The 20,191-nt window shown below is 44.4% G+C and overlaps 1 protein-coding gene across 4 annotated transcripts; it reads right to left on the bottom strand.

Annotated features, from left to right (window-relative positions):
- Positions 1-1,619: 1,619 nt before the first annotated feature.
- Positions 1,620-16,061, bottom strand: Akr1a1 (aldo-keto reductase family 1 member A1). Of its 4 annotated transcripts, none has more exons than XM_040756894.1 (10): positions 15,781-16,059; positions 7,945-8,031; positions 6,414-6,533; positions 5,573-5,724; positions 4,370-4,565; positions 3,904-4,103; positions 3,287-3,359; positions 3,072-3,158; positions 2,349-2,479; positions 1,620-1,776 (listed from the first exon to the last, which is right to left on the bottom strand). In XM_040756894.1, exons 2-10 carry the CDS (start codon positions 8,023-8,025, stop codon positions 1,635-1,637), a joined length of 1,182 nt encoding a protein of 393 aa, XP_040612828.1. In that variant the 5' UTR covers positions 8,026-8,031; positions 15,781-16,059; the 3' UTR covers positions 1,620-1,634. The 4 variants fall into 4 exon arrangements, with proteins under 4 accessions (XP_040612828.1, XP_040612830.1, XP_040612829.1 ...); XM_040756896.1 differs by having other exon boundaries at positions 2,349-2,483; positions 15,781-16,056; XM_040756895.1 differs by lacking the exon at positions 6,414-6,533 and having other exon boundaries at positions 15,781-16,061.
- Between the last annotated feature and the right edge of the window lie 4,130 nt (positions 16,062-20,191).

The raw sequence follows: 20,191 nt of genomic DNA, 5'->3' as shown, positions 1-20,191 counted from the left end.
TCTTGACAGCCTGATTTTTTGTTTTGTTTTGGTTTTTTTTGGTTTTTCGAGACAGGGTTTCTCTGTATTGTTTTGGAGGCTGTCCTAGAACTCACTCTGTAGACCATGCTGGTCTCGAACTCACAGAGATCCGCCTGCCTCTGCCTCCCGCGTGCTGGGATTAAAGGCGTGCACCACCACCGCCCGGCACTTTTTTTGGGAAGTTTTATGGAATTTCAGACTGGCCACAAATAACCATGAACTTCTGATCCTCCTGCCTCTACACCCCTAGTGCTAAGATTACAGCTGTTTAATCACATACTCACTTTATTTGGTACTGAAGATCAAATCAGGGTTTTAAACTTGCTAGGCAAGCATTCTACCATGTGAGCCACATTCCCAGCTCCTCTAACCCAATTTAATCAATCAAGCCCTTTTGACATCATCCTTTGCCTCCCTTCACACTTCTGTACTCACTTTTAGTTTCTGTGACATCTTTTTCAGGCTTTTCCAATACCTCCCAATTTCAAAGTTTTCCCCTAAGCTAACTTGGAATGCTGTTCCCACTCTTACTTCCTTTAACTAATTAATCTCTATTCATCCTTAAGATCTCAGCTAATTAGAGGTTTTTTTGATGTACCTCTTCCAACTATAATTAAACTAATTATTCAATTACTTAAAGTCTGTCTCAAGTAGACTACAGGGACCTGCATATCTTAGTTATACTATATCCCCAGGGATTAGAACTATGTTTAAACCACGTGTAATTATAAATATTAGTGAATGAGGCACCATATGTACAGAATTTAGAACCTGTTTGAATCACCAAAATCCTCCCTAAAATCTATTAGTAACCTCTGATGTAATAAGGTATTTATTGTCTTATGTGAAAGCTTTGGACCCGATACCTACTTTCTTTGAATAGCCTATGCACACTCAATATAGTACCCAAGAGAAAAAAGTCCACCCCTACCTTCCTTTCATAATTCTGTAAGCTGAGATCCCTAAACATCTAATATTTTTGGGGGGGCACTGACTAGGGCAAGAAAAGGTAAAAATTCAACTTTTGCTTTTTTTTTTTTTTTTTTTTTTTTTTGGTTTTTTGAGACAGGGTTTCTCTGTAGCTTTGGAGGCTGACCTGGAACTCCCTCTGTAGACCACCAGGTTGGCCTCAAACTCACAAGAGGCCCCCCTGCCTCCCAAATGCTGGGATTAAAGGCTCAAGTTTGCCTTTTAAACTTCAATAAGTACCAGTATTTCAATTCAAAGTTGACAAATTTATGGCATTTTTGTTGAGAGCTAGGGAAGCAATGTAGAGTCTCTACAAATAAATAAATGAGCAAATAGTAAAAAAATAGCTGGGCAGAGGTGGTACTTCCCTTTAATCCCAGCACTCAGGAGGCAGAGGCAGGTGGATTTCTGTGAATTCGAGGCCAGCCTGGTCTACAGAGTGAGTTCCAGGACAGCCTCCAAACAATACAGAGAAACCCTGTCTTGAGAAACAACAACAACAACAACAACAACAAAAAACATTAAAAACAAGGGCAAGTTCCATGCAGCAATCCTGGGTCTGTGTGCTGTCCCTGAGGACAATTTCCCTCCCAAGCCTAATAGGACAAGTAAGTCAAGCAAATAGAGCATACACTTTAATGGCTTTATTGACTCCTTTTTCTAGGGGTAGCAGGCAACACATAGCAGGAGAGCTGAAAGGGAGGCTGAGAACCTGTGGCCTCAGTATGGGTCATTAAAGGGATACAGAGGGTGTCCAGCATCTCTGGGGACACTCTTCCCATCCACCTAAAAAGAGAGACAAACAGATGGATCCATTAGCAAGCACTGACATTCCAAAGACCCACGGCATTACCTCCAATTCTTTGGAAGAATTTTACCCAGCTATAACACTATGAAAACTGATATTAGCAGGACCCAAGCCTCAGTGAATGTTACATCAACAGTGATTCCAGCATCAAACCCACAGCCTGATAAATGATTGACCTTGCCCTTAAGACTTCATAGATTCAACTGAAATAATGTGCCTATAATCTGTTTAATTCCTTATAGGTAACAGACACCAACAAGGATCAACAATGTTTTCTGAGCTCCTCTCTCTCTTTTTTTAAATTATTTATTTTTATTTTATTGTTGTTTTGCCTGTATGCATATCTGTATGAAAGTGTTAGACCCTGGCATTACAGACACAGTTGTGAGCTGCCAAGTGGGTATTGGGAATTAAACCCAGATCCTCTGGAAGAACAGTCAGTGTTCTTAATCACTGAGCCATCTCTCCAGCCCCCTGAGCTCCTCTCTTATTATTTAACTAGAGATATTGAATGGGCTACAGGATGATCAGGAAGCAGACTAAGACTCACAGGTTATGTATATTACACCCGAGTCTACTAATTTCCCCCAACTTCAAGAGAAGGAGACCACTGGAGCAGAGTTTGGTGTAGCCCAGAACTTGGTAGGCTGAGGCAAGAGAATGGAGAATGAAGTTTAAAATCTGCCTAAAAGGAAGGAAAGGGAAACAGAAAGGCAAAGGGAAAGAAAGAGAAATCAGACAGGAGGAATAGCAGTTTAAAGTCAGCCTGAGCTATACAGTGAGTTCCATAAAAGATGAAAAACAGTGTTAAGTCCCTGTCTCAAAAAAAAAAAAAAAGAGGGGGACAGGCATGATGGCACACAACTCTTTTTTTTGTTGTTTGTTTGTTTTTTTGAGACAGGGTTTCTCTGTGGCTTTGAAGGCTGTCTGTCCTAGAACTAGCTTTTGTAGGCGAGACTGGTCTCGAACTCACTGAGATCCACTTGCCTCTGCCTCCCGAATGGATGGCACACATCTTTAATCCCACCATTTAGGAGGCAGAGGCAAACAGATCTCTGAGCTCCAGGTCCGAGGGCAACATAGTGAGACTCTGTCTCAAAAATTTTTTTTTACAAAAGGGAAGGAGGAAGCCACAAAAGAAAAAAGCACTGAATCTTGGGTAGTAATCCCACCAACATTCTGTCCCTTCTGTAGCCTGAGGCCATAGCTGGGCCATCACACCCCAAACCTCCTCTTCCCTATTCCCTGACTCTGAATATTTACACATCTTTACCGTAATCATGGGCACAATATACCGCCAATTTTTGTTCAGAGCATCTAATTGCTTCATTTCTTCCGGGCTAAAGGTGAAATCAAATACCTGAGGGATAGAAAAATCAGCCTTGTGAGTGATAGCTGGAGTCCCTTACTACTGGCTTCTTAGCAGGCAGAATCAGGGCCAGAATATATCTCAACAGATTAAAGAAGACAGAATGTAATGATGAGTACCTGGATGTTCTGAAGGATACGAGAAGGAGTGATGCTTTTGGGGATACAGATTACTTTCCGCTGAACCTGCCATCTAGATGGGGAATGAAGACAAGGAAAATGAATTAGCATTCAGAAACTTTTTTTTTTTTTTTTGGTTTTTACGAGACAGGGTTTCTCTGTATTGTTTCGGAGGCTATCGGTTCAGCCTGGCCTCGAATGCACAAAGATCCGCCTGCCTCTGCCTCCCGAGTGCTGGGATTAAAGGCGTGCGGCCACCACCGCCCGGCTCAGAAACATTATTTTAACCTTACTAATTCCTAGATAGCCTTCCCTTTCTAATTCCTAGACAACTGTAGCCTCACTCCAGGCCAAATGGCAAAATCTTCAACTTTACTTTGGCAAATTAAAAAAAAAAAAATCATACCCTGTCTAGTAAAACCAAAAGAAAAAAGAAAAAAAAAATCATTTGAGTTGGGTATGATGGCTCAGACCTTTAACCCTACACTCTGGAAGCAGAGGCAGGTGGATCTGTAAGTTCCTGGCCAGCCTGGTCTCAAAAGAACTATTCTCTCAGTCTTTGTCTCCCAATCAGGCCTTTCCCTACCAGAGGTGTGTTCCTTAAAAATGTCGCATACCTGAGCAAGATCTGAGCTGGAGATCGGCCATGCTTTTCAGCTAGTGCCAAGACCACCGGTTCTTCAAGCAGGACTGGCTCATCAGGATGGCGCCAAGCACGATCAGAGGAACCCAAGGGGCTATAAGCAGTCACCTCCAAGCCTCGAGCTTGACAGTGAGCAATGAGCTCATTTTGAGCCAGGTATGGATGGCATTCCACCTGAAACAAGTAACAATGCTTAAGCAAGAAGTGACCATATCCAGCATACTAAACTCTGGATATAATAGCCTTCCACTGCTGACCTCTATACCCACTTGTTTTCACTGGTGAGTTCATGATCTTCCAGGACTAAGTGCACCTTCATACAGAACTCCTTCACCATCACCCTGACAACCGGCCACCTCCACTAAGGAGATTTATCACCTGATTACTCGTGCTCTGTACACACACAACCCATCTTATGTTGATCTGTTTGTAGTGCTCACCTGCAAGACAGCTGGGCGCACAGAGGCCACACTGAGGATATCATCAATCTGCCGACTGTTGAAATTGGACAAGCCCAAGGCTTTCACCAGCCCCTTTTCCACCAGTGCCTCCAGAGCCTTCCAGGTATCCTTATAGTGGGTAGAGTCATAGCGGATAGTTCCATCGGCATTCTTGGGAAAGGGATTGTCTCCCCTCCTGAGTGAAATAGAGCCCCCCACCAAAGTGTTGACAAAAATGTCTGCTCATCCAGCTATTCTATGTGCTATACCTTAACACCAAGGGATAAACTGACAAGAATTAGGAACAGCAATGCCTTCTTATCCTTCTACTTTATACCTCAGGTATTACATCTACATGGGATGCCCGTCCCCTTGTCTCTGTCTCTCTCTCTCTTTTTGTTTTGTGAGACAAGATTTCTGTATATCACTGGCTATCCTTGAACTCACTCTGTAGACCAGGCTGGCCTCAAACTCAGAGATCCGACTGCCTCTGCCTCCCAAGTTCTGCCTGGCTTTTATCCTAGGCCTAGATTCTTTTTCTTTCCTCCTCCTCCTCCTCCTCCTCCTCCTCCTCCTCCTCCTCCTCCTCCTCCTCCTGCTCCTCCTCTTCCTGCTCCTCCTCCTCCTGCTCCTCCTCCTCCTCCTCCTCCTCCTCCTCCCTTCTTTTTTGGTTTTTCAAGACAAGGCTTCTCTGTAGCCCTTGCTGTCCTTGAGCTCAAGAGATCCATCTGCCTCTGCCTCCCAGGTGCTGGTATTAAAGATGCTCGACACCACACCTGGCTCAAAGGACCAGATTCTCTTTTTTTCTAGTACAGCTTCCTTAATGCCATCTTCTTCAGGGGGAGTTCTGCCCATCTGACAAGGGTACAGTACTGATGTAAGACTTCTCACATCCTCTGGTGAGAAACACTCACAGCTAAAACCTTGGGGGACCTACTGTAAAAGAGCAGCATATTTCCTGATTGAAAAACAGAGCACTAGAGACCACTCACATAAATGTAGGGTATATACTGAGTGTTTTCCTTATTATATACCTAAACACCTGGCTACATAAAAGGCAAGGATACCACGGTAATAAGCTCCTCTGCCTGTTGCATAGATAAATGTTCTTATCCTGTTGTGCAGCTGTGAATATAATAAATTACCAACACTACCACACCCAACCTTCAACTTCCAGAATAAGTTGCAAAGGGCAAGGCTTACTCGAAGGCATAAGGCCAGTGCATCAAGTAGAGGTCCAGATATTCCAGCTGGAGGTCAGCCAGTGTCTTCCGGAGGGCAGCTTCTACATCTTCAGGGTGGTGCTTAGTGTTCCACAGCTTGGATGTCACAAACAGCTCCTCTCGAGGCACTGCCTGTGACAGAGGCAGAGCCCCCTGTGAGAAGAGCCCTGGGCACCCAGTCTTACCTACCCACACTTATGGGAGAGGAACAGCAGGATGCCCCAGAATATGACCCAATGCAAAATCATTAACTTAAAATGAGGTGTCATGTCAGTTGTCGTCGACGTCATCCGTCTCCCCACCCCCCCTACACCTTTCTTTTTTTGTTTTTGTTTTGTTTTTCGAGACAGGGTTTCTCTGTGGCTTTGGAGGCTGTCCTGGAACTCGATCTGTAGACCAGGCTGGTCTCCAACTCACAGAGATCCGCCTGCCTCTGCCTCCCAAGTGCTGGGATTAAAGGCGTGTGCCACCAACGCCCGGCTCCTTTTTTTGTTTTTTTTTTTTGAGACAGGGTTTCATTGTGTAACAGCCCTGGATGTCCTGGAACTCACTCTGTCCATTAGGCTGGCCTCAAACTGACAGAGATCCACCTGTTTCTGCCTGCCCCTACCAAGTGCTGGGACTAAAGGCTTGTGCTACCACTGCCCACTGAGGTTTTCTTTTTAATGCCATCATGTAATTCTCAGGTATGAATTTTATAGATGACAATGTCAAAAAGGTGGACATGCTAGGAGCTGATGCCAGTTTCCCTCATCTAACGCCACGTTCCAACTTCAGCTCTAAGTGCTCATATCCCATTTATTTGTGTCCCCAATTCTCACCTTGCCTGGTCCCACATTTTCCTTCAGGGCCTCCCCAATTTCAGTCTCGTTGCCATAGACAGCAGCACAATCAATGTGGCGGTAGCCTACACTAAGGGCATGTTTAATGGCTGCTTTCACCTGCCATGGAGGAAAAAAAGATTTTAGTTCCACTGGTCTGAGCTGGTAATGAGGAAAACTTATATGAAGGTCAACCATGCAGGTCAGAGGTGAGAAGATGAAAAAGAATTGTAGGCTAGGGATATAGCTCAGGTGACAGAGAGCTTGTCTAGCATGTATGAAGTCCTAAATTTGACCTCTAGAATAAATAGACTGTGCTGGCTTATGCCTGTAAATTGGCACTCAGGAGATAAAGGCAGGAGGACCAGAAGTTGAAGCTCAGGTCTGGAGAGATGGTTCAGCAGTTAGAGCACTGGCTGCTCTTCCAGAGGACCTGGGTGCAGTTCCCAGATCTTAAAGGTAGCACACAATCTTCTGTAACTCTGGTTCCAGGGGATCAGATGTAGTCTTCTGACCTCTGTGAGCACCAGGTACACACATTGTATACATACATACATAAATGCAAAACATTCATAAATAAAACTAAAACTAAAAAAAAAAGTTTGACTCAAATGCCTTTAGTCCCAGAACTCAGGAGGCAAAATTAGGCAGATCTCTGTGAGTTCAAGGTCAAGATGATCTACAGAGCTAGCTCTAGGACAGCCAAGGCTACACAGAGAAACCTTGTCATGAAAAACAAAAAACAAAAATTCCTGACTCTTGGGCTGGAGAGACGGCTCAGAGGTTAAAGCACTGACTGCTCTTCCAGAGATCCTGAGTTCAAATGTTCAAGCAACCACATGGTGACTCACAATCATCTACAATAGATCTGGTGCCCTCTTCTGGCATGCAGGCATAACACCATATACATAATAAATAAATCTTTAAAAAATAAAAAAACTTGTCCTAACCTTTTTTTTTTAAGATTTATTTGTGTATTATGTATATAGTGGTTTGCCTACATGCCTGCAGGCCAGAAGAGGGCACCAGATCTCATTACAGATGGTTGTGAGCTACCACGTAGTTGTAGTTGCTGGGAATTGAACTCAGGACCTCTGGAAGAGCAGTCAATGCTCTTAACCTCTGAGCTATCTCTCCAGCCCTCTTAACTCTTATCTATACAGTTGACCCAGTAACACCCCAAGTTTTGGACTATGCTCCCCACTCCAAAATATGCACTTGGGAAAGGTTCAGTTCTCAACAAGTTAAGTGTGTAGGACAGGAGATATGATCACAACATGGAGTGGTTAAGGAATATATTGGGACTGAGAGACTCCAACTCTGCCATAGCACTGCAGGCTTCAGTCCCTCCTGAGTTAGCTGGGGAAACTAAGGGCTCATGGTTGACCCTTCCCTCATCTCTTCCCACTACCCGTATCCTTACCAGAAATATAATACGAGTTACTGAGGAAAACACAGGGCCCCTCTTCCAAATCCCTCCTACTCCCTGAGAGAGACTCAAGAAGTCTCCCTCCTCTTCCCAGTCCCTCACCTGGCCAGGGTTACTCTTCCATGTCCCCAGACCAATCAGAGGCATCTTCTGTCCAGTGTGCAGGAGGACAAAGGAAGCCATCGTCCCCTAAAACATGGATAGGAAAAAAATGGTGAGGAAGCGAGTGCTGCCTTGAGCCTCCAATGCTGCAAAACATGGTTCAGAAAAGGGGTAGAGACAGGAGTAGTGCCAGATGTGGCGAGCAAACACCTCGTTATATATGGGCCTGTGAGCCGAGACAGAGACAAGGTACCTGAAAGCAACCAAAGCTCCTGGACAAACACTAGCCACACTACTAGCCTGGCTGATCTTCACACCCCAAGGCTAAAAAGCAGTGTTGAGCCGGGCGGTGGTGGCCGCACGCCTTTAATCCCAGCACTCAGGAGGCAGAGGCAGGAGGATCTCTGTGAGTTCGAAGCCAGGCTGGACTGACAGCCTCCAAAACAATACAGAGAAACCCTGTCTCATAAAACCAAAAAAAAAAAAAAGCAGTGTTGAAAAGCTCCAGTTTCTGACAGAGTAGCTCCGTGGTATAGCATCTGTCTAGCAACACGCATATAACACAAACCCAGCACAAAGATACAATCTATAATCCCAGCGCCCAGGAAACTGAGGCGATAGAAAAATCAAAAGTTCCAAGTCAGCTTGTCTCAAAAAAATCAAAAACCTTTCCCAGCACTCAGGAGGCAGACGCTGGTGGCTTTCTATGAGTAAAGGTGACCCTGGTCTTTCAGTCAGGACTACTAAATAACAACAAAACTAAATACTAAACCAAAACAGAAGGGGAAAAAAAAGAGAGCTGGAGAGATGGCTGAGAGGTTAAGAGCACTGACTGCTCTTCCAGAGGTCCTGAGTTCAATGCCCAGCAACCACATGGTGGCTCACAACCATCCGTATTGAGATCTGGTGCCCTCTCCTGGCTTGCAGACATACATAGAGGCAGGATGTTGTATTCATAATAAATAAATAAAATCTTAAAAAAAAAAAAGAGCACTGCCTGTTCTTTAAAAGGACCTGAGTTCAATTCCCAGCAACCATCTATAATGAGATCTGGAGGCCTCCTCTGGCCTGCAAGCAACATGCAGGCAGAACACTGTATACATAATAAATAAGTAAATCTTTAAAAAAGAAAAGAAAAGAAAAGAAAAAGACTGTATTAGAGGGCTCAGTGGATAAATGATGTGATGACCTGAGTTTGATCCCAAGGAATCACATGGTAGCAGAAGAGTGCTGATCCCACTAGTTGTCCTCTGACCTCTACAAGACACTCACACAAATAAATACAACAACAACAAAAAGAAGGTGCTCAGGTAATCCCAGCACTAAGGAAGCTGAGACAGCAGGATCACTGTGAGTTCAAGACCAGACTACAAGACCTGGCAAGACTCACAAAATAAAACTGAAAAGGGGAAGCTGGAGAGATGACTCAGTTGGTAAAGTCCTTGCCACTCAAATATGAGAACTATAATTCAATCCTAGAACCCACGTAAAAGCCAGGCATGATGTTATCTCCACAGACATCTGTAAGCATATCCCTGAACACAAACACATATATAAAAGCACACAAAAAAAACAGGGTTTCTCAGTCTGGTAAATAAATCTCTTAAAAAAAAAAAAAAAAAGCTGGGCAGTGATGGCGTGTGCCTTTAATCCCAGCACTTGGGAAGCAGAGGCAAGTGGATCTCTGTGAGTTAGAGACCAGCCTGGTCTACAAGAGTTAGTAGTTCCAGGACAGAGCCCTGTCTGGGGGGGTGGGGATTGAAAAGGGACTATGACAGCACTCGGGAGGCAGAGGCAGGTGGATCTCTGTGAGTTCGAGGCCAGCCTGGTCTACAGAGTGAGTTCCAGGACAGCCTCCAAAGTCACAGAGAAACCTTGTCTTGAAAAACCCAAAAATAAATAAATAAATAAAAAAGGGACTATGACTATAGCCCTGTGATAAAAGTACACACCTAACTGCTCAGGACCCTAAATGTTTAATGCCCCCAAAGAGGAGACAGAGAGAAGAGAGGGAGGGAGGGAGGGGAGAGAAAGAGAGAGAGAGTGAGAGAGAAAGAGAGAGAGAGAGAGAGAGAGAGAGAGAGAGAGAGAGAGAGAGAGAGAGAGAGAGAGAGAGAGAGAGAGAGAGAGGTGCTAGTCTTTCCGAAGAGTCAAAGGGAAAGTCTTTTCTACAAGGGAAACTAGACATGTAACTTCAATACAGCACAAAAGTAATAAAGCATAAACCTACGAAATTTTCAACAGAACAAAACAGATAATTAGAGCATGTATGGGAGTGTAGTTCAGTTGGTAGAATGCTTGCACATTGGGCTCAATCCCAGGACCATACAAACCATGGAGAAAAAGCAAAATGATAAGAAACTCAGTTATCCTTCGCTACATAACAAGCTGGAGGCCATCATAAGCTATATGAGACCTCATCTAGAAAAGGAGAGAGTAGCCAGGCATGGTAGCACATGCCTTGAATCTCAGAATTTGGGAGTCAGAGGCAGAAGGATCTCTGTGAGTTTGAGACCAGCCTGGTCTACAGAACAAGTTCTAGAACAGTGAAGACAGCATAGAGAGACCCTATTTCAAACAAAATAAAACAAGTAAAAGATAGGCCTATTGGCAACAAGCCTGTAATCCCAGCCATTTGGGAGGATAAGGCAGGAGGACTGCAAGTTCAAGACCTACCTGAGCTACACAGTGAATTGAAAGGAAAGTCATACTAGAAAATGCAGTGAAACCTTATCTCAAGATAAAAAAGTAAAAAGAGGTCTGAGACATAATGATAAATCAGTCACTGCCTCCTTATACTTGAAAGTTATTTTATAGTAAAGACATACTAGATTCACTTCTGTTTATGATTTAATCTGTTCCTCAAGGCCTGGACTATGCGCCCCCACACACATACAAATGATTCTGTACTGCCTATTTTAGGAAATGGCAGTCATGTCTTTGTTTCAAAGTTGTTATAACTACCTTGTTATGACTTCCTTCCTACATTCTGCAGCCTATTTCCCTGCCAAATCCCCCATTTTTTCTTAATTTTTATTTTATTTATTATGTATACAGTCTTCTGCCTGCATGCCAGCAGAGCTCATTCAAGGTGGTTGTGAGCCACTGTGTGGTTGCTGGGAATTGAACTCAGGACCTTTGGAAGAGCAGTCAGTGCTCTTAAATGCTGAGCCATCTCTCCAGCCCCAAATCCCCCATTTTGTAACCCTCTATCTGAGCTATAAAAACTTTATCTTTCACATATTCAATACTGCCATCTTAGGGGGAGACAGCCTGTATACACAAATAAATTATCAGTAAATAACTAATCAAAATATAAAAAAATTAACTGCCTTAATCAATTTTATCATGATAATTAGGGTCTTTCACCTCACCTCTTTGAATTAACAACAACAGCTCAGTGGTGGATACTGACCTAACATGTTTGGGACCATGGGTTCAATACCCAATAAGTAGGGAGGAGAGTGAACAGGAGTTATCAGAAAGAGAAGGGAGAAGGAATATTTACTTCAAGAGCAAATGAACCTCAGGCTACTCTTTTTTTTGAGACAGGGTTTCTCTGTAGGTTTGGAGGCTGTCCTGGAACTCTTTTTGAAGACCAGGCTGGCCTCGAACTCACAAAGATCCACCTGCCTCTGCCTCCTGTGTGCTGGGATTAAAAGTGTGAGCCACCAACGCCCTGCCCTTTCCCCTTGATCTTATCAGTACCATAAATATGCTCCTGGGACTGATCTACCTGCCAGTAACATCTTTATAAATATGAACTTTGTTCCCAAGTTTTGAAAAACGTATGGGAAGGCAGATAATAATACAAGTTGTGAGTAAATGGGCACACCAAAATTGTCTTCCTAGTATTTCTGACTGAAAGAATTTTATAACCTAGCAAAACTTGAATGTAAAAGCTATTCTTTCTGCTAAAACCGCAACAAAACCGGTCAATCCAGGCAGCAAGCAAACCAAACTGCCAAGTGCAATGATCTTTGTAACCACAGACTTCCTAGGGATCCAGCAAGCAGCTCTATGGTTAAGGTCCTGCAGGGGCTTAATATTAAACAATAACCTGTTTACTTCCCCCAGGTTTCTCCAGCAAGCACATGAGAAGGTTGGAATTACAAGGGTGGAGACCAAACAAAGACCTAGCTTATAGGGAACATGGAAGAAACCTTAATATTGTTTCTTCATTCCTTTTGCAGGTGAAACTAAAAACCAATGGAGCGGGATAAAAGGCAGGAAGAACAAAGTTATATAAAGAATAAGACCTTTCGAGAAGGAAATAGAAAGGCCAACTAAAAACCCAAGGAGTGGAACAAAAGGCACGAAGAACAAGGAACTTCCGAGAAAGGAACAGAAGGGCCACAGCAGAAGCAGATTTCCATCAGGGCAGAAAACCATCCTCTGCTGGCTTATGATTTTCTAGTAGTCTGCTTTGGCACCAACAGCTTTCCAGTATAGCCCAGAAGAGTGGCTAACAAGACAAAACAAAGTGTTTCCAGACTTTGAGGACCTTCCCTCTGCCCCCCACCAATGCCAGTGTCCTTTGACCTTTTCCCCATCCTCTTTTCTTTCCTTAGGTCAATTTCTGTTCTCAGTGACCATCTAAAACCCTGACTTTGGCCGGGCGTTGGTGGCGCACGCCTTTAGTCCCAGCACTTGGGAGGCAGAGGCAGGCGGATCTCTGTGAGTTCAAGGCCAGCCTGGTCTACAGAGCGAGTTCTAGGACAGCCTCCAAAAAAATACAGAGAAACCCTGTCTTGAAAAACAAACAAAAACAAAACAACAAAAAAACAAACAAACAAAAAAACCCTGACTTTTCCTACACCAGTGTAGCAGGAGGTTTAGTTCTTCTGGGCCTGTCTAGGATCTAGAGCTACACAAACCTGGGTTTGTTCTCTGCTCCATTATGTCAAGAGATACTACATCTAGAGCAGTACTCATAGCACCTGACTCATTCTCTTCTTTCTGTATACACTAATTCACCAGAAACCCAAAGCCCAAACCAGACAACATGCTCAAAGTATTTACTATTCATGGAAGTCTTTAAAATTATCTAATGGGCAGTCCTGACAACCTGAGTTCAATCCTCAGTATCCATCCATAGTAGAAGAAAGAACCAATGCCTTAAGTTACTTACCCTCTAGCCTCCACACCCACCTACAGAGTAGTAACACAATATTTTTTAAAAATAAGTCATCTAGGGCTGGAGAGATGGCTCAGAGGTTAAGAGCACTGACTGCTCTTCCAGAGGTCCTGAGTTCAATTCCCAGCAACCACATGGTGGCTCACAACCATCTACAATTCAATCTGGTGCCCTCTTCTGGCATGTAGACAGAACACTGTATATGTAATAAATAAATAAATCTTTAAAAAAAAAAGTCATCTAAGGGAGCTTTAATCTTCTGCATTTCTAAAAACCCTGCTTGAAAAACATACTAAATATATAATAATGGCCCAGATTTGTTCCGTTTGCTTCATCCTGTTAAGTCACTGCCTGACAGTGGTAGTGTCTGCCTTTAATCCCAGCACTTAGGAGGCAGAAGCAGGTATAGATCTCTGTGCTTTCAAGGCCAGCCTAGTCTACAGAGTGAGTTCCAGGAGAGTCAGAGATACACAGAGAAATCCTATTTTGAAAAACAAACAAACAAATCCTGTTAGAAGCCAGCAGTTGGGAGACAGAGGCAGACAGAGTTGGGGTGGGATAGGAAATGGACCGACACAAAATAAATAATAATAAACACACAAGCCCCAAATCTGTCTAAAAATATGTACTTCCTGAGTTAAGTGTGATTATGCACATCTAAGGCTAAGTAAGGCAAGATGAAAAAGATGAAAACCCCTATCTCAAAAACACCAAAAATAAAATAAATATATCCGTTTCCTGAGGCTGGGATATCAATAAGTACAAAATATTTACATCAGCCTTCACTATCTCTGCCCTAACTGTGACCACTACCATCCCTTGCCTAAACCAGGTAATAACTACTTTTAAGTTGGACTTGTTCAAAATCCATTTACCAAATCCAATCATGTGACTCCTTGGTTCATACTGTTCAGCTATTCTCCCCAGATTAAAGTCCAAGCTCTGTTAAAACCTGCCTCCCACATTCTCATTTCCCCACCTCTTCATTTCAGACTCTGTGAAACAAGCACAATTTGACTCAAGGTCTCTGCACACTTTCTTTCTCCAAACTTCACACTTGCCTGGCTAATTGTTACTCCCCACTGAGCTGGTACGTGGAATTTCTGGTCTTCCCTGAAACTTCAAGCCACTTTTGTAAATTTTGTGTGTGTGTGTGTGTGAGAGAGAGAGAGAGAGAGAGAGAGAGAGAGAGAGAGAGAGAGAGAGAGAGAGAGAGAGGAGGGGGGAGACAGAGAGGGGGAGGGAGAGCTAATAGACTCTGTATCTCACTGCATCCTTTTGTTCATGCAAGGTACCCCCACAAACCTGGGTCATATGTCTGAACCCCTTAACATGCACACATAGAAGTCAATGGAGGAGAGACCTTGAATATTCTGGCCTTTCTTTTTGATTTGGTTTGGGTTTTCCAGACACAGTCTCATGCAGCCCAGGATAGTCTTAAACTCTATGTAGTCAAGAATGACCTTGAATTCATGAGCTCCCTGCATTTCCCTTCCCAGTACTGGTTTCCAGGCACCAAATACCTTGTCATTCTAGCTAGACAACTCAGTTTGCTAGGGAGGCATCTGATAAAATTACTGATTCCATTATCTTCATTCCTTCTTGGAAAACTAAAGGTGTGTGTGTGTGTGTGTATGTGTGCACGCGCGCGCGCGCGCGCGCACGCCTCACATGCCAATTCTACCTCCAATCTATACCCATTGGTCTTCCCCCCTTTTTGGTTTTTTTTTTTTTTTTTTTGTTGTTTTTCGAGACAGGGTTTCTCTGTATTGTTTTGGAGGCTGTCCTGGAACTCACTCTGTAGACCAGGCTGGCCTCGAACTCACAGAGATCCACCTGCCTCTGCCTCCCGAGTGCTGGATTAAAGGCGTGTGCCACCAACGCCCGGCCCCTTTTTGGTTTTTTGAGGTAGGGTTCCTCCGGAGTGCACAACCACTCCCCGGCCACCTGCTAATATTGTTAGTATTTTATTAACTTTGGCAAGTTAATTAAAAAAAAAAAAAACTGGGCCAGGCGGTGGTGGACACACCTGTATTCATAGCACTCCGGAGGCAGAGGCAGGTGAATCTCTGAGTTCAAAGCCAACCTGGTCTACAGAGAAAGTTCCTGAACAGGGCAGGATCCAAAGCTACACAGAGAAACCCTGTGACCAAAAAAAAAAAAAAAAAAAAAAAGCAGGCTCGGTGATGTGAAGGTTCGGGTATTTTCACTTTTAAAAACGCTCCATGGCAACAGGATACATAACATGTCCAAAGTTTCTCACACCCAAGGCGACGGCGTGATCAAGATAATTGCTCGCTCCACTTCCACCACTTCCTAGAAAAACACACCAGCACCTCCATGAGGAACGGCAGAGGCCCTAGAAGTGTCATGCAGATGAGAAAACAAAAAGATGGCAACCAGAATTTACAAAGCACTTGATATGTTCCAGGCACACTCAAAAATGTATCCCAGTTCTCGCTATAGCACCGATGTTCCTGCTGGTCCCAAATCTAAAGACACAGACCGAGAAAAAAAATCGTTATCTGAGAACACACAGAATAGGAGGAAGAGCCCAAATCCGAAACCAATCTCGTTCGTGTAAACGTCGACATTCTCTGCTCAATCCCGGGGCGGGCCGCGGCACTGAGGGACCCGGGCCTCTTCCTCAGGGGCAAAAATAAAAACAAAAGAACGCGTCAGCGGTAGGAAGGACTCACCTTGGCAGTGAGCGCAGGCCGCGGAGAAGACAATGTGTTCAGAATTGAGCTCTGCACTCCAGTACTGAGGCGATAGGCCTCGGCTTAAGTCTGGCGGTGAGGAGGAAGCCCCACCCCAAGGAGGAGCAAGGGCCCGGCTTCCAGAATCGCGCGCAGGACGGACAAGCCCCCCGCTGTCCTGCGAAGTCGTTGAGGGGGTAGAAGCCAGAGCAGGGACTTTACACATCCCTCCTTGGAGAACCTCACTTCACAGCGAGCAGCTTCGATGGGTCGGGGTCCCCAAACTGTGCATGCGCACAGGCTACGTGGACAGTCCTGGGCGGCTGGCCACGCCTCCAACCGTCCCACAGTGCACCGCGCAGGCACCTCTCTAGGCGTGGATTCCTGTACTTCCTGACGAAGAAGATACTCTGTGATACCTTATGGGTCCCTCTAGCCACCCGTCCTTCATTCTCTTAAGTGAAGGCCGGATTCTCAAAGCAGCCTCAACACAAAGTTGGACCAGAACACTGAAAATTTAGCCTCTGCAGACTCCATTCTAGAAAGTTACTGATCTCCCAATCAGTACCTTGCACTGGCACTGTGCTAAGGACTTAATAAATATGAGCTGGGGATGTAGCTAAATTACTATAGTGCTTGCTTAACATAAAAGTCTGGGCTCAAAATCCCAGGACTGCATAAAACTGGTTTTGAGCCCAGCATTCGGGAGGTGAAGGTAAGGAGGATCAGGAGTTAAAAGTTGCTGAGGATGTAGGTCAGTTGGTAGAGTGCTTGCCTATCATGCCGTGGGTTCAAACCTCATCACTGCATGGTGGCACACACTTCCATCTCAGCCCTCAGGATGTGAGGGCAGAAGATTAGAAGTTCAGAGCCATCCACGCCTGCCTACGTAATGAATTTGAGGCCAGCCTAGCGTACATAAGACCTTTGTAAAAAAATTAGAAATGCAAAGCCATCCTCTCCTACACTGGGGAGATGGAAATAAACAGAATCAGAAGATTCAAAGTTTGTTGCCTCCTACACAGTGAGTTTGAGGCCAGCCTGAGATTCATGATCCCTATTTAAATGGAAAAACTTGGAACTGGAGAGATGGCCCATGGGGCAGGGTGGTATAAAGAACACTTGCTGCTTTTTCCAAAAACCCAAGTTCAGTTCCCAGCATTCATGTCAGGAGGCTTACAGCTACCTGTAACTCCAGCTCCAGGAGGTTTAACACCGTTTTCTGGCCTCCATGAGTACCTGCATACAGATGACACACATATACATAAATAAAAATGATTCACAATCCAGATGGTGGTCACACACCCCTCTAATCCCAGCACTTGGGAGGCAGAGGCAGGTGGATCTCTGTGAGTTCGAAGCCTACCTGGTCTACAGAGTGAGTTCCGGGACAGCTGGGTCTGCACAGAGAAACTCTGTTTAAAAAAAAATCATAAATAGAATTTTTATTGACTCATCATGATATACAACTCTAGGCATTTTGTTTGCTTGGAGGTTGATTTGTGTTTGGTTTTTGTGGGGGAGGTTGTTACTTTTGAGACAGGGTCTCACTATGTGGCTCTGGCTATCTTGGAATTCACTATGTAGTCCAGGGTGGCCTCTAAGTCACAAAGATCTGCCTAGGTTTGCCTCCTTGGTGCTGAGATTAAAGAAACCACCACACTCACACCTTTTACTTTTCTGTTTGAAAAGGTTATTGGGGCTAGAGAGATGGCTCAGTAGTTAAGAGCACTGACTGTTCTTCCAGAAGACCTGGGTTCAATCCCAGCATCCACGTGGCAGTTTACAACTGTCTGTAACTCAAAGATCTGACACCCTCACACAGATATTCATGTAGGCAAAACACAAATGCACATAAAATAAAAATAATTAAACTATTTTTTTTAATTCTGCAAGGCATGGTGGCACTTGGGAGACAGAGGCAGGCAAATCTCTGAGAGTTTGAGGTCAGCCTGGACAAAAAAGCAAGTTCCAGGACAGCCAAGGCTATACAGAGAGACCCTGTTTCAAAAGAAAAACATAATAATAAAAATAATAAATTATTTTATTGCCAAGTGGTGCAGGAAGCAGAAGTAGGCAGGTCTCTGAGTTTGAAGCCAGCCTGGTCTACTGAGTAAGTTCCAGAATAGCCAGGGTTACACAGAGAAACCCTGTCCCCCCCCAATATTATTTTTATGTATATGTGTGTGTGCCTTAGTATATGTCTGTGTACCACATGCATGCAGGAGCCTGGGGATGTTGAGAAGTGACCTGAACCAACTGGTTGTTCTTCAGGGATGGGTCCTGAGAGAGAGGATCAGGAGATGAGAAGATAAAGAGGAAAATATGTTTGGGATAGGGGATCTTTTACAAACTATGTCTTATGCCAAACAAGCCTATTAGGAAGTACAGCATCTTATATACTATTTCCAGGGGAGAAATGGGACAGAGTCAGCAGAAATTCCCATATAATAGACTAAGTCAGAGGAAAGCTAATATAACAATGTTGCATAAGGGGGAACACAGGGTATCTCAAAAACATTACAGACCAAGCACACTGAAGCCTTCAAACTGATAACCATAGCCCCATACAGTGGGAAGAGTTGGGTTCTCAGGATCTGAAGCTGGAGCTCCCCCAAGGCCCTGACCTCAGGCCATTACTCACTTTGCCAAGCATGTCCCTGGTTTTCAGAAGAGCTGTGTTCCTTCTCCATACATCAGGGCCTCAGGAAAAGCCTCAGTCAATCTAGCCATCAACAAGAAGAGTGTCAGGGCCGGGCAGTGGTGGCGCACGCCTTTAATCCCAGCACTCGGGAGGCAGAGGCAGGCGGATCTCTGTGAGTTCGAGGCCAGGCTGGACCGACAGCCTCGAAAACTATACAGAGAAACCCTGTCTCGAAAAACCAAAAAAAAAAAAAAAAAAAAAAAAAAAACCAAGAGTGTCAGGATCTCCTAGTACTGGGTTACTGATAGTTGTGAGCTGTCATATGGGTGCTAGGAACTGAACCCTGGTCCTCTGCAAGAGTAGCAAGTGTAACTGCTAAGTAATCTCTCCAGCTCTCTCACTACCCTTTTTGAGACAGTTTCTCGTAATCTAGACCCCAGATGGGCATGAAACTCCCCTCACATATCTGAGGCTGGCCTTGAATTCCTGATGCTCCTACCTCTACCTCTTGAAAGTACTAGGATACTCCTAGGATTACAGGGGTGAGTCAGTATGCCTGATGTTAGACCCTTCTCACACACACACACACACACACACACACACACACACACACACCTTAATCACATCACTCAGCAAGTATAATCCTAGGATTACAGGGGTGAGTCAGTTTGCCTGATGTTAGACCCTACACACACACACACACACACACACACACACACACACACACACACACACACACGCACACCTTAATCGCATCACTTAGGAAGTTAAGGCAAGAAGTTCAATATCAAGTTTAAGGGTAGCTTGGACTCAGTAGTGAGTTCCAGACCAGCCTGTCTACAAATGGAAACTCTATAACTCTGTCTCAAAAGAAAGGTATGATGACATATGCCTGGAAATGCTGGGAAGAAAGTTTCATAAGTTTGAGGCCAGCCTTTACTACATTAGACTTGCAGAGAGAGAGGAGTTGGCTCACTATGTTGCCCAGGCTAACCTGCAATACCTATATTCAAGCAAGCGTGCTTCAGCCTTCCTGGTTTGAGAATACAGGCATGTATCTTTTCCTTGGCAGAAGTGGAAAAGATCCCAGGTTGTTTGGGTACAGCTGTTGTTTGTTTCCCCCACCTGTCTCCTCTACTGCCACAGACTACCCCAGCTGGGTATGGGAGTCCTGTGGGATGAGGGTTCATGAAGACTAGGTGAGTAAGGATTTAGATCTGATGTTTTTTGGTTTTTCAAGACAGGGTTTCTCTGTGTAGCTTTGGATCCTGTCTTGGAACTCAATCTGTAGATCAGACTGGCCTCAAACTCATAGAGAACCTCTTGCCTCTGGCTCCCCAGTGCCAGGATTAAAGGCCTGTGCTACCACTGCCTGGCTCTCCTCCCTTTAGGAATCAGACCACCCCTACTATCCATTACTTGCCATCTACTTTCTAAAATAAGTAATATCTTCATGGACTAAATTGCCACTCCAGATATGCTATTGATAGTCCAATGGCATGCCAGCTGAGAATGAATTCACTAAGACAGAGAAAACAAAGGCCTTTTAGCTAAAGAACCCACCCTCCTGGTATAGTCACACATAAGCTTCATTGTGCACCTGTAATTAGACTGATTGTTGCCTAGAATCTAGTGTGGTCTCTGACCCTAGCATAGAGGTCAACAGGCCATAAAGTACATGTGACATCTCCCCTAAGCATAGGTCTAGGGAGGGAAGAGTCAGGGATAATAATTCTGGGGAATTTGGGTGAGGTCTTCCTGCACATA

Source organism: Mesocricetus auratus, unplaced genomic scaffold, assembly GCF_017639785.1.
Source record: "Mesocricetus auratus isolate SY011 unplaced genomic scaffold, BCM_Maur_2.0 Super-Scaffold_100014, whole genome shotgun sequence".
Classification (NCBI taxonomy): domain Eukaryota; kingdom Metazoa; phylum Chordata; class Mammalia; order Rodentia; family Cricetidae; genus Mesocricetus; species Mesocricetus auratus.
This window is presented reverse-complemented; position numbering and strand designations above follow the sequence as displayed.